We start from the raw sequence: 13891 nt of genomic DNA, 5'->3' as shown, positions 1-13891 counted from the left end.
GGTACAAAGTAGTACATAATCAGAAACTTCAAAAACAGAGCAATTCCATTACCCAATCTGAGGACAACCCACAAGCAAATTAGTGTCTAATTACCCCAAAGATGATACGTTAAAGTTGTAATCATCTCTTGATAGCTCTAAAGGCATCAAATGGAAAAATAATTCATTAATTCACATTGACTTCCTTTTATATATATGTATTTTAGCCAAGAATGACTGATAATCTAGTTCTAAGGGCTGTATTCCAAGGGGTATTATCCTTTACTCCCATTTAACTGATTATGTAGTTAACAGACAAGCCCCTAGTGCTTTTCAGTCATTTAATTCATTTAAGCAACAAATATATACAAAAACACATGAACTTTTAGGTCTTTACCACAAAAAGGAAGAAAACCTCAAACTAGCCATGTTCTATCAGCAATTAAACTTGCATTTGGCTGTATTTATCAGTTATGCCAGCAGGGGGAACCAACTGAACTTGCTAAAGAACACTAGTTCTAATCTCTTCAAAAAGTGTTACCGGGTTTACTTATCTTTTATACCTCACAATAACCTTGTGGAGCTCTTAAATACTGAAATAAAAATAGTGGTTAAACAGGAAAACTAGGAGCAGAGAAGAAATTGCCCCAGACTAATTGACAGAAAAAGAACATTTAGGGACAAAACCATACAAATCAAACTGCAAGTGATACATACATCTACTGAACTATACCCCCATTATTACTAGAGCAAATGGTCCTGTTAATCAAGTCCTATCTATAACAACAAAAAAAAAATCCTCTTTATTCTGCTCTTTTTTCCACTCTTATTATTTACTGATTAGGTTTATTGTCTACCTTCCCCAGTTAGAATGTAAGCTCTGTGACAGCAGGGGTATTTGTCTGTTTTGTTCACTAATGTATCTCAAATACCAAGAATAATGTTTGGTCTGGTATTCAGTAGATGCTCAATAAATACTTCTGAGTGAAAGAATGAATGAAAAAAGAGTAACTCCACGGTTGTAAGTTTTGGAAGGAGAAACTATCAGGTTACCATGTACTATACCATACAAAGTGGAAGAATTTTATCTATTGGGCTTTTCATTTTTTTTCTAAGCCATCTAAATTATTTCATTATTAACACAGAAAAGTATTACATTCCTAAAGAAATGTTTATTCAGAGTTAAGGAAGAACTTAAAATGAACTATAAAACTTTTATTCAGAAAACTACAAACAGATTAAACATTAACAGTATCCCATGACAGCAATCTCTCAATTCTTCAGAATAACCAAATTTATTACCATTAGTCTCTCATTTTATTTTATTTCTCAATGAATAAACCTAAAAAGAAACTATCTTTCCTGTGCAATACATTATATTACATTAGTTCAACAAAATAACCGTAAAATACCAGCTCAGTTACAGTTAATGAAATAATCCATTTCAGAGGAAGTAAAGAATAAACTTCCATCTTCGAACAATATAAACTACCACATTTCTTTTTCTTCCTTAAAAGTAAATGTAGAGTTGGTGAACATATTTTATGGTCCTATTTTTAAGTGCAAAAGCCAAAGTTAAAAAAAGGAAAAGGGCTCCGAAACATGCAAAATAGAAAAAAGCCTCTGGAAGGTATTTTATGTAGTAAATGTTACCCATAACATCTTTGTTTGACATAACAGTATGTTAATATCATACATAATGAATATTATTCATTTTTATTAGTTCACTAAAGATAATTTGAAAGTTTGTCAACAACTATATAAATCTCATTTAAAGAAGTAAATTTTCACATGGATTATCATAACCAACAGACTATAAAAGACAGGATTTATCTTTACATTTGCTTGTCAATGGTAATTACTGGTTTATATCTGTGACTCTCAACCCTGACTGCGCATTTGAATGAACAATGAAAAGGAAACAAAAAGAGATTCTCAACAAACTTAGTGAATCAGAATCTCTGGTGGTTAAATATCATAATTATTTATTTTTAGAAAGCTTTACAAGTGATTCCAATATAAAAAAAAATTGAGAACTACAGAACTAATAATATACACTATGGTTTAGGCCTCTTGTCTTACCATAATTAACATCATATTTTTTCACTCTCAAAAGGATCCCAGTTTATAAAAATAGAATCTAGAAATAATGAAAAAATACACCTTTTGAAAGTTAAAAGTTGGTATTAAAGAAAATGCCTACATCCCTTTCATAAGAATTTCATAACCATACTAATTCTACCATTACAATTCTAATACTCATATGAACACAAATATGTAGATACCAAACAAAAAGCATTTTTGAAAACTGCTATTAAGATGGAATCTGTCTGAAAGTGAAAATACAAGCTATACAAAGAGGCCACAGACTAGAAAAAGGTAACAATAAAATTTTATGAAGGTACTTTTTAAGTAAAACATCCAACATACCAAAGGCCCACAAATAGATGCCTCACTGATACATTTTCATTGTTTGGGCTCACTTAGTGAAAATAGGGAAATATGATTAGGTTTGAGCTCCTCATTAATCTTAAGCTCCTCTCATTTGTGCACATATTCTATATAACAAAATTATTTGAAGACTAATTAAAAATCACATCTATTATGCATGCTAACACCAAGTACTTGGGAATTCATTTCAAGGTAAAAGTTACCAAATCCATAACCTCTAATAAGAAGTCAGCTATCTTTACAAATTGTTCATCAAGACCTGCATACTTTTTTGTTAGGCATAAATTCACTAAACTGAACCCATACATGTTAAAAACATGTTTGGGACACAAAGTGATATGCTCATAATGAATTCAAAATTTATTACTATTTCATTCCTGTTTGAAGACAGTATTTAATTTTCTTTAATGTGAACTGATTTCTTAAATGAAATAAATGTCATAATCAAAAACAGAAGTAATTACAATGGATTTTTATGTCACTCTCCAGGAAGAAAATGGCATATATATAAGCATATTCTGAACCACCACCACCACCACCACCCCCAAAAAAAGGCAAGAAAAGTTTTTCAGTCCTATAAGAAATCATGTCTTAAATTTTTTTTAACTTAATAAACTGACTAAAAGCTAAAATAAGTCACTTGAAAAAATTAGAAGTAGTGGTCTGCAGAAATGAAAAAGGAAACTAAGATTCTAATATTTAGGATGAAGAATTAAGAGTGTATAATGTTCAGATGGTAGATAGGGTAATAAAAAAGTAATTTTAAAATACCTATCTTTCAGGGAATTTCCAAAATTATTTGAAGACTTCTGCTTATTTCAGTTAAGGATCATTCTGTGATAAATTCACAGAAGAATCTACAAAGATTGCGCAGTCTGATTTGTACTCTAATACAGAAAGTCGCAGGAAATAAAATGGATCAAATTTCAAAAAGGGAAAAGACTGGATTTTGTACCAAATACCACCCTCTCCCATAAAGCAGCACAAGGCTTTGCATAGGTCAAGCCAATTTACATGAAATGGGTTTGGCGCATGCTCTCTTTATAACAGGCAAAGTTTAAACTGGAGAAGTGCTGGAGAGATTTACGTTTTCTCCTCACCAGAAGATGTCGAGGTCTTTGTGGTTCAAAAGCTGAGGGATGCTGCTTCGGAGATGGAGGTCCCTGTGGATGAAGAGGATAATTCCGATGTAGCTAACTGAATGGACTAATGTTCTATTTAAGTTTTAATTATTTGATGGTGGAGCCCAATGATTTTTTTAACTAAGTTGTTCTTTTGGTTTTGGTAACTTTAAAGTTTTCCCAAGTAGACTGCTGATTGTTAGTGGACTTATTTTGGGTATTTCTTCATAATGCTTAAAAAGCTCATGGAGAGATTTTTTTTTTAATTTATACTTTTGAAAGAATGAGAGGAAAATAGATAAAAGACAGAGAAAGAATGAAGGAAAAATACCTGAGTGTATATTCAGTGCTTAATACTTTATTAATTTCTATTTCAGACCTAACTAAAGCCAAAACCCTGAATTCCAAAACCCTTGAATTCCACCTCCTTTATATGATCGTGCATGTTCATAAAATACTCTCACATCCTTTAAGGACAGTAGTGGTTTGTTCATCTAAGGGCAGATCTTCCACTCTGTGAATAATTTAACATTAAACTGGAAAGTTTTATATTTTTGGAAATACTAGCAGATTACACTTAAGTATTTTCTTTGAAGACTCCTCTCACTCAACTTCTTTCTAGACCACAGGCATGAAGGTGAGCCCATTATGTAGCTGCAAAGTAAAAGACTATAATCCTGACTTTGACATAGACCTTTATCTTTTTAATTTAAGCTTACTTTCCTTAAACTTTCTGAGAGGAGACAATTCCTAAAAGGAGACACTGCAGTAATATGGAAATCCAGCACTCAATGAAAGGCATATTATTAATGAGCTTTGTTAATCAAACACCTAATGGCAGCTAAAATTCTAATTTAGAAGTGTTCAAACTTCAAGTGAAATTGTAAAACAGTTCTTATATTTAAAGGCAGAGCCATCTGTTGCACAAAGACATAACTATATTCATTCACATTCCAAACATAAGGGGAAAAGGAAGCTGAACAGAACAAACAATGACAATCAAAGAACTCAAATAGTAGCACTCACCAACACATTTTTCAGCCAATTCATCTAAAAAACCATCTGACAGTTTTGGATTCCAGTCCCTGGTATGGATCTGCAAAATGTGTTTCCTTGCCTAAGAAGAAAAGCACAGATAAATAAAATCTTGCCAAGAAAGAAAAGTACAAATAAAATATCATCAACCCTCAAATGTACTAGCTAGAACAAATTTATGAACTGTACCCCAGAAAAACAATTGTTTATCTTGAAAAAAAATACCTTAAACACCTTGGCATCCACCATCAGCTCTGACTCCCATTAATAACCCTTTGAGATATGCAGTTTGTTTCACAAGTGATGAAGGAACTTGACTAGTGGCACATATGACTAAGTGACTGATCTAGGACTGGAGTTCACAACTAAATTTTACTTCTCCACCACATCATTTTAACATTTGAAAACACGTAAACAGGAAACATTATTAGGTTCTAATAATTTTAACTTTGAAACAAACCTTACATTTAGATTTCACAGAACTTTTGGTTCACGTAAACAGGAAACATTATTAGGTTCTAATAATTTTAACTTTGAAACAAACCTTACATTTAGATTTCACAGAACTTTTGGTTCTATCATATGCATAAGGAATTATGACTGACAATTAACTAAACAAGTAATTTAAAACTTGAAAAGAATTTTAAGTTGAAATAGTTTTCAATTAAGTTAAGAAATATAATGCATATTATTATATTATAAATTACTTGCCACTTTGGAATTAAGTATTCAGCAAGGTAATTTCAGTGTAAGTATTAACTGAATTCATTGAAAAAAATCAAAGGTTTAAACAATTTTACCTTGTTTTTGCTTTTCAAAATAGCATTCTCTACATTAAGCTGCTGTATAGAACAATCAAAATTTAAACATATTGGTTCCAAATTAAACTGAATTTTTCTCCCTCAGTAAAAAAGAAACACTGAAGTGTAAGAATCCATATATAATCAGATGATACCTCCACCATGAAGTCACATCAGCCATTTTTTTTTCACATTTGCCTTCTTTCAGGGGAAAAAAACAACAGTTTCTAAAACTTGAATATACTTGTTTTCTCAACACTGCTATTTGAGTTTCTTCAGACTATGAAAAAGCAAGTTATAACCAAGATAATGCTACTGGTTTAACAAGAAATTTGGGATCCAGCATCACAACAAAAAGAACAACTTAAAAGTCATCAATATAAATCTTGCTCACAAGGTTGCAAAATCTGGAATTAATAACTATTGCTTCAATTCCAAATTCTAAGTTAGACGAAAGTTACTGTAAGGTCAAAAGTTACTGTCAGGTCTCTAAGACCTTCAAGTGCCTTGCTCTTTATATAATCAATCAGAGTTGCCTTTCTTTATAATTAAAAACAAAAACAGGAAATAGAATGAAGAAATTATTTAAATCAAGGAATGTTTTATTATGCACTTCACATGGCATAGAGAATAGTAAGTCATATGACTTCCTCTAAGTAGCTTCTATTAAATCAAAGGCAAATCCATGCCCTTTATTTTTCAGGATGTGTAAATATACACATAACACTTATAACAATAATCATTGTGTTAATGACAATAAAAAGGAAAAAGAAAAGAAATTAAGAAGCATTACTGCATAAAGAGGATATGTGCTATTTTGTTAATAAAGAGTTAACAAAATTACTAAGCATGAAACTAAGATTTTTTTCTTTTTTTAATTTTTACTTGGTCAAAAAGCAAGAGTCATGATCTTCTACTGCCTGAACTACAAGACTAATATGAGACACTGACTGGTATTATTTTAAATTAAAGATCAAAAGAGATCCTTATGACTGCCCTTAATCCTTCCTGAAGCCATTCATTAGGCCTATCTCCTAGCAGACTAGTTCACAGATTCTCTGTCTTCATACTCACCTTGTTTAGACCTTGCATCCTAATTGGACTGAGAAAACTAAAGCAGTAGGAACAAAATTTCCAAAGACACCCCACACCAAATCTGTCCACCTGTCAGCATAGGTACACTATACTGTCTCCTCCTTATTATCACAGAAGAACCACCCAATTTCGAACTAAAGTCATTCTTACTACTCATTCTAAATCCTACCTCCTCACTGAGGACACACACAGATTTCTCCTTTCTCAACTTCAACACAAACTGTCCCTCCCTACTGGATATTTCTCCCATCTTAAAAATAACAAAATACCTTATACTTCCAATTACTTTAACTTATGCTTCAATTCTTTGCTTCCTTTGCAGCAAAACTTTGAAAAACTTACTTTCATTCACTGTCTCCAATTCCTCCCCTCCTATTCTCTCTTAATTAATCATACTCCAGTCAAATTTTTTTGCACCCACAACTATTTGAAATTGCTCCCATCAGGGTTCACTGATCATCTACATAATGCTAAATTCAATGGCATATTTTCTGTTGTCATCTGATTTAATTTAGCAACAACTGACACAGTAAATCACATCATTCTCATTGATATACTTGCTTCATTTGGCTTCCAGAATCCCACTCTCATAATTTGCCTCTTACCTTACCGACTGCTTCTTAAGATAGAGAGAGGACTTGGTAATCTCATCTTAAGCTAGAGGACTTGGTAATCTCATCTAGTGTTATGACCTTGAATATTATCCAAGGGAAAAAGGTGAACAGCCAGTCCAGGCCTTTCTCACAGACCCAGGCCAAAGAAAAACGACCTTAAGTTTAGCTCTCCTTGAAACATACAAAGTTAAAATTACTCTGGAAAACCATATTGGAGATTATGCTGTACAATACAGTAAGCCACTATCCACATAATGCTGTTTTAAGTTTTCAAATTTAATAACATTTAAAATTCAGTTCCTTAGTCACAATAGCAACATTTCAAGTGCTCAATGGACAATGCAAACACAACATTTCCATCACCACAGAAAATTCAATCGAATAGTGCTGTACTAGACTTCATTTATTGTTAAATCTATGCTATGTGTGGACTGTATCTGAATTGTGAGAAGTATGATTGGCATAAGGACCCTAAGGCCCACATGACTAAGGCAATATAGAAAACAATATAGAAATCAAGGTACTGGCTTTTCTGTGCTGAAATAAACACTGGCTGTGTCTCCTAGAACTAAGCTCATTCCCTATGTACTGGTATTAGCCTAAAAGATGTGCTTGGACTGTTTTAAGATGTCCCAAAGTAACTGATGCTTCCTCAAGTTGCAGTAGACTGCACCCACTTCAGGCTTAACTCCTACAACTAAGCACAACTCTATGCCTTGGTAGAGTCCTGAAAGTTGCACTTGGATAATGAAAATGATGCTGTATGTGCTGTTTCGTATCCTGACAAAACTAAGTAAACTCAATACCAATCTGAAGCCTGTAAATTGGGCTGTCAATTTAAAACTCAGACAACTACTAGTGGTGGCTGTGCAGACTGAGGGCAAATTAAGGTATGAACTGCTCTACACAGCAGAGCCATTGCCTTCATTTGTTTATAGAAATAATTACTCACCTGCTTAGTGGCATAATTACTAAGCCTTCCACATCTATATATGTAAACCAGGCATTTTACATACAGATGTAAAATCAAAGTCATATAACAACAACATTTGTGTATATATATTATGTATTCATATTATATCATCTTCTCTGCTTTCTTTAGGTTATATTTGCATGGGCACGTGTTATAAATGTTCTAATTAGATTATTTGATATGTTAAATTACATGGGAAACATTGTCAAATATATTATCTTCTCTGTGTGTGTCTCTCCCTCTCAAACTTGAGTTTCCAGTAAAAAGACAGTCAATGATTAAATTGCTCAAAGACTAAAAGAAATTTCAAATAGAATTAAGAAAAATAAATTTTGTATGCATATTCAATGACTATATACTGCCCTGTTTTAATTATGTGTTCTTTTAAGAAATACACTATAATGAATAACATTTGCTGTTTTTAGTTAAATATGATGTAGTGGTCATTTCTATGAAAACTTGCATATTAGGCTGCTATTCATAAACTCACCAATACTCTAAAAATGTTATTTTTATGGAAACAAAGCTACTTTGGCTAACTAGAGACAAAAAGCCTGCCATACAAGATTAATTACTACAATCTGGGTAACTAAAAAGTAAGCATCTACAGTAACCTAATCAGGGTTTTTTTTCTTGCTTCCTAAAAATCATAAACTTTCTGATAATTGTTAATAGTCTTTACTAAATTATTCAATAACTAACTACAAGTTCTTTTTAAGATTTAACTAAGATATCCCATAAGCACAAAATTTTTTAAATGAAAATTCATAAAATACCATTCTCAAAGTACATACAGATATGCACATGCCTCCTAATCTAATCACAAGTAAGTCAATACATCAAAAACAGAAACGCTTACTTTTTGATCAGGCAGGTTGAAAAGGAATTCTCTGTCAAAACGACCAGGTCTCCTGAGTGCAGGATCTATAGAATCAAGTCTATTTGTAGCACCAATAACAACAATTTCACCCCTATTGTCTAATCCATCCATAAGAGCAAGGAGGGTTGAAACTATAGAGCTGTAACAAAATTTTCAGACAAAATTTTAAATTGTGAAAAAGAGAAAAAATTCTAAACACAAATGCTTATACTTTTATAAGTCTTAAATGCTAATAAAACTATAGCATGATTCCATCTTAATGCAAGATAAATCAAGAAATGTAGAGAAATCATTTTTAGAAGTACTCAACAATACAGTAAGTATCTAAAACAGCAACAACAAAAATGAGAAAATGGACTTTAGCAAAATTAAACTTTTTTCTGCTTTCACGGGCTCTATCAAAAAGGTGAAAAGGCAACCTCGAAAATACAAGAAAATACTTGCAAATTATATATTTGACATGGGCCTAGGGTTCAAAACACAGTTAATTCATCAATATAAAGAACAATTACAACTCAACAATAAAAAGAAAAGTAACTGCATTTAAAACAATCAAAAGCCTTAGACATTTCTCCATACAAGATATATGAAGAGCTCATTAGTCATTAGGGATATTCAAATTAAAACCAAAGGAGGTGTCACTATCAACCCACTAGGATGGTTATAATAAAAAAGACAGATAATTACAAGTGCTGATGAGGATGTAGAGAAATTGGAAAACTCATACACTGCTTGGTGGAAATGTGACCCAGCAATGTTTCCATCCAAAATGCTCACAGGAGCTTTATTCATAATAGCCAAAAACTGAGAGCAACTCAAACATCCATCAACTGATGAATGGATAAATAAAACGTGGTATATCCATACAATGGAACATTTTTTGTCAATAAAAATGAAGTACTGTTATAGGCTACAATGTGGATGAACCTTGAAGACACTGTACTAATTAAAAGAAGCCAGCCACAGAAATCCACATACTGTATGATTCCATTTACATAAAAATCCAGGAAAGGTAAATCTAAAGCAACACAAACACATTGGTGGTTCTTAGGGCTTAAGGGGATGAGGAGGAGGTTGACAAGTGATGGCTAAAGTGATGCATGGAGAGCTTTCTGGGTAAATGAAAATGTTACATAATCCATTGTGATGATGATTACACAACTCTTAAAATATGCTTAAAGATACTGAATCATGCAGTTTAAATCAGGGACCTATATGATATGTTAACAATATCTCAATAAAGCTTTTCAAAAAAAGAAAAGGAAATAGTCTGTTTCAACAGACAACAGTCTGTGGGGGATGGGGAGGAATAGTTTAGAGTTTCTATGCAGTTACATTTGCATTATTATATACTTGCAGACAATTCTTTTAGAATACTTACCATTTTAACTAAGTTCAATTTGAAATAATTCTGAGCATATTTTAGAGTAGTTTTTTAAACTATGGCAACATTTCTGAATAAAAATATTTCATGTCTAATTACAACATAAACTGTAGTTCTAGTAACAATGGTCTATCTAGTATTTTCCAACTGTTTTCACATCTTTGCCTTTAATCTTACTACTAACACATGCCTGAAATAACTTCTCCAATATGTTCAACATATGTGAGGAAATCCCTTAACTTTCCAGTCTGGGACTGCAGAAAAGAGAAGGTAGAAAACCATTAACACTAAAGAATGGGGGGATCACACAAGGACAAGAACCAGTGAAGACATCGCCAAACTCTATCTACCCACATCTCTAAATAATCCCTAACAACACAGGCACAAAGCACTCAAGGAGTCCAGCTAAAGACAAAAGACATGAAAGAAGATGAAAGCTGCCAGCCAAGAAAGCATATGCATTTCAAACCTAAAATAGAAAATGGTTAGCTAAGACAAAGGAAATACAATTTATAAAAGGAAAAAAAATAGAATCCAGAGCCTCCACAAACTAACATTAATGGTGTCCAGGATGGTCATCAGGGAAATGCAAATCAAAACCACAATGAGGTATCACCTCACACCAGTTAGGATGGCCACTACTGTGAAAGGGGCAAGGATTGCACAGAGCTTACTGCTCAGGAGAAAGGACAGGGAGACAAAATTGTCTGGGTGCACTCTGCGAAGCAGGTTGGGAACTTTCACTACCTTCAGGCACTCCAGCTCCCTGGCTGACTACACAGCTGAAAGGACCCCCTACGTGATATGCAGCCTCCTTTGCCTTTCTCCTGGGCAGCCCCACCTGGCTTGCAAACCGGCAAACCCTACCCTGCCAATAGGCCCGACAGAGGGAAGCCCTGTCTACAGCAACTACAAATGTAAAGCATAGAGGCTTCTACCTGTGTGCTCGGCCCACTGGTTCAGGCAGTAGAGACAGGCATAGCAGCTGGGAAGCAGGAAACAGATCTTGCCTCCCCCCAGGCACCAACAGTGCTCCCCTGCAACCCCCAACACTGCTTCAGAGCCTGAGCAGCTCCAGAGAGTAGAGCTTCTGGGCACTAGAGGGCACCATATACAAATGTGAAACGCCAAACGAACCTGGTTCAAAGTAAAATTATGAATACAACACCTGAGAAAGATCCAAACGAAATGGACCTCATGAATCTCCCTAAAAGGGATTTTAAAATAAAAATAATTAACATGCTCACTGGGGTACAGATAAATATTCAAGTTCTCAGGAATGAATTCCGGTCAGACATTCAATCATTATGAACACAGTATCAGAAATGAAACATACAATATAAAGTTTTATAAGCAGATTAGATACGGTGGAGGAGACGATAAATGAAATAGAAACTAGAGAAGAGGAATACAAAGAACCTGAGGCACAGAGAGAAAAAAGGATCTCTAAGAATTAAAGAATATTGAGAGAACTGTGTGACCAATCCAAATGGAACAATATTCACATTATAGGGGTACCAGAAGAAGGAGAGGGAGAAAAGGGAATAGAAAGTGTCTTTGAGGAGGTAATTGCTGAAAACTTCCCCAATCTAGGGAAGGAAATAGTCTATCAGACCATGGAGGTACACAGATCCCATAACACAAGGGACCCAAGGAAGACAACACCAAGACATGTAGTAATTAAAATGGCAAAGATCAAGGATAAGCACAGACTATTGAAAGCAGCTGGAGAGAGAAGTAAGATTACATACAAAGGAAAGCCCATCAGGCTATAATCAGACTTCTCAGAAGAAACCTTATAGGCCAGAAGGGAGTGGCATGATGTATTTAATGCAATGAAGAGAAAGGCCTCAAACCAAGAATACTTTATCTGGCAAGATTATCATTTAAATTTGAAGTCAGGATTAAACAATTTCCAGATAAGCAAAAGCGGAGAGAATTTACCTCCCACAAACCATCTCTACAGTGTATTTTGGATGGACTGCTATAGATGGAAGTGTTCCTAAGGTTTACTAGCAGTCACCAGAGGCAATAAAACCACAGTAAAAAAGTAGAACAGCTAATTACAAAGCAAATGCAAAACTAAATCAACTATCCTGAAAGTCAATCAAGGGATAGACAAAGAGTACAGAATATGATACATAATGTATAAAGAATGGAGGAGGAAGAAAATGGAGGAGAAAAAAAGAACCTTTAGATTGTGACTATAATAGCATATTAAGTGAGTTAAGTTAGACTCTTAGACAGTAAGGAAATTATCCTTGAACCTTTGGTAACCATGAATCTAAAGCCTGCAATGGCAATAAGTACATACCTATCAATAACCACCCTGGACCAGATGACTCCATTGCTGAATTTTATCAAACATTTAGTGAAGACCTAATACCCATCCTCCTTAAAGTTTTCCAAAGAGTAGAAGAGGGAATACTTCCAAACTCATTCTATGAGGCCAGCATCACTCTAATACCAAAACCAGGCAAAGACACCACAAAGAAAGAAAATTACACACCAATATCCCTGATCAACACAGATGCAAAACTATTTAAAAAGATATTAGCAAACCAAATTCAAAAATACATCAAAAAGATCATCCATCATGACCAAGCAGGATTTATACCAGGGATGCAAGGATGGTACAACACTCGAAAATCCATCAACATCATCCACCACATCAACAGAAAGAAGGACAAAAACCACATGATCATTTCCATAGATGCTGAAAAAGAATTTGACAGAATTCAATGTCCATTCATGATAAAAAATCTCAACAAAATAGGTATAGAGGGCAAGTACCTCAACATAATAAAGGCCATATATGACAAAACCACAGCCAATATCATACTTAACAGTGAGAAGCTGAAAGCTTTTCCTTTAAGATCAGGAACAAGACAAGGATGCCCACTTTCCCCACTTCTATTCAACACAGTACTGGAGGTCCTAGCCACAGCAATCAGACAACACAAAGAAACAGAAGGCATCCAGGCTGGCAAGGAAGAAGTTAAACTGTCCCTGTTTGCAGATGACATGATATTGTACATAAAAAATCCTCAAGCATCCACTCCAAAACTACTAGATCTAATATCTGAATTCAGCAAAGTTGCAGGAATCAAAATTAATACGCAGAAATCTGTGGCATTCCTATATGCTAACAATGAACTAGCAGAAAGAGAAATCAGGAAAACAATTCCATTCACAGCTGCATCAAAAATAATAAAACATCTAGGAATAAACCTAATCAAGGAAGTGAAAGACCTATACTCTGAAACTACAAGACACTCAAGAGAGAAATTAAAAGAACATACCAATAAATGGAAACACATCCCTTGTTCATGGATAGGAAGAATTAATATTGTCAAAATGGCCATCCTGCCTAAAGCAATCTACAGATTCAATGCAATTCCTATCAAAATACCAACAGCATTCTTCAATGAACTTGAGAAAATCATCGTTCTAAAATTCATATGGAACCACAAAAGACCCTGAATAGCCAAAGCAATTCTGAGAAGGAAGAATAAAGCTGGGGGGATTATGCTCCCCAACTTCAAGCTCTACTACAAAG

General features: G+C 34.0%; 1 protein-coding gene across 2 annotated transcripts in view; it reads right to left on the bottom strand.

Annotated features, from left to right (window-relative positions):
• Positions 1-13891, bottom strand: part of ATAD2B (ATPase family AAA domain containing 2B) — a 171544-nt gene that overhangs the window by 82100 nt on the left and 75553 nt on the right. For both annotated transcript variants that reach the window (XM_036881655.2, XM_036881656.2), the window contains exons 14-15: positions 8928-9087; positions 4578-4668 (exon numbers count right to left, since the gene is read on the bottom strand). In XM_036881655.2, the coding sequence (XP_036737550.2) occupies positions 4578-4668; positions 8928-9087 (251 nt within the window). The remainder of the gene's footprint in view (positions 1-4577; positions 4669-8927; positions 9088-13891) is intronic.

This window comes from Manis pentadactyla, chromosome 2, assembly GCF_030020395.1.
Source record: "Manis pentadactyla isolate mManPen7 chromosome 2, mManPen7.hap1, whole genome shotgun sequence".
NCBI lineage: Eukaryota > Metazoa > Chordata > Mammalia > Pholidota > Manidae > Manis > Manis pentadactyla.
Note: the sequence above shows the minus strand (reverse complement) of the source record. Positions and strands in the feature narration are given on the sequence as shown.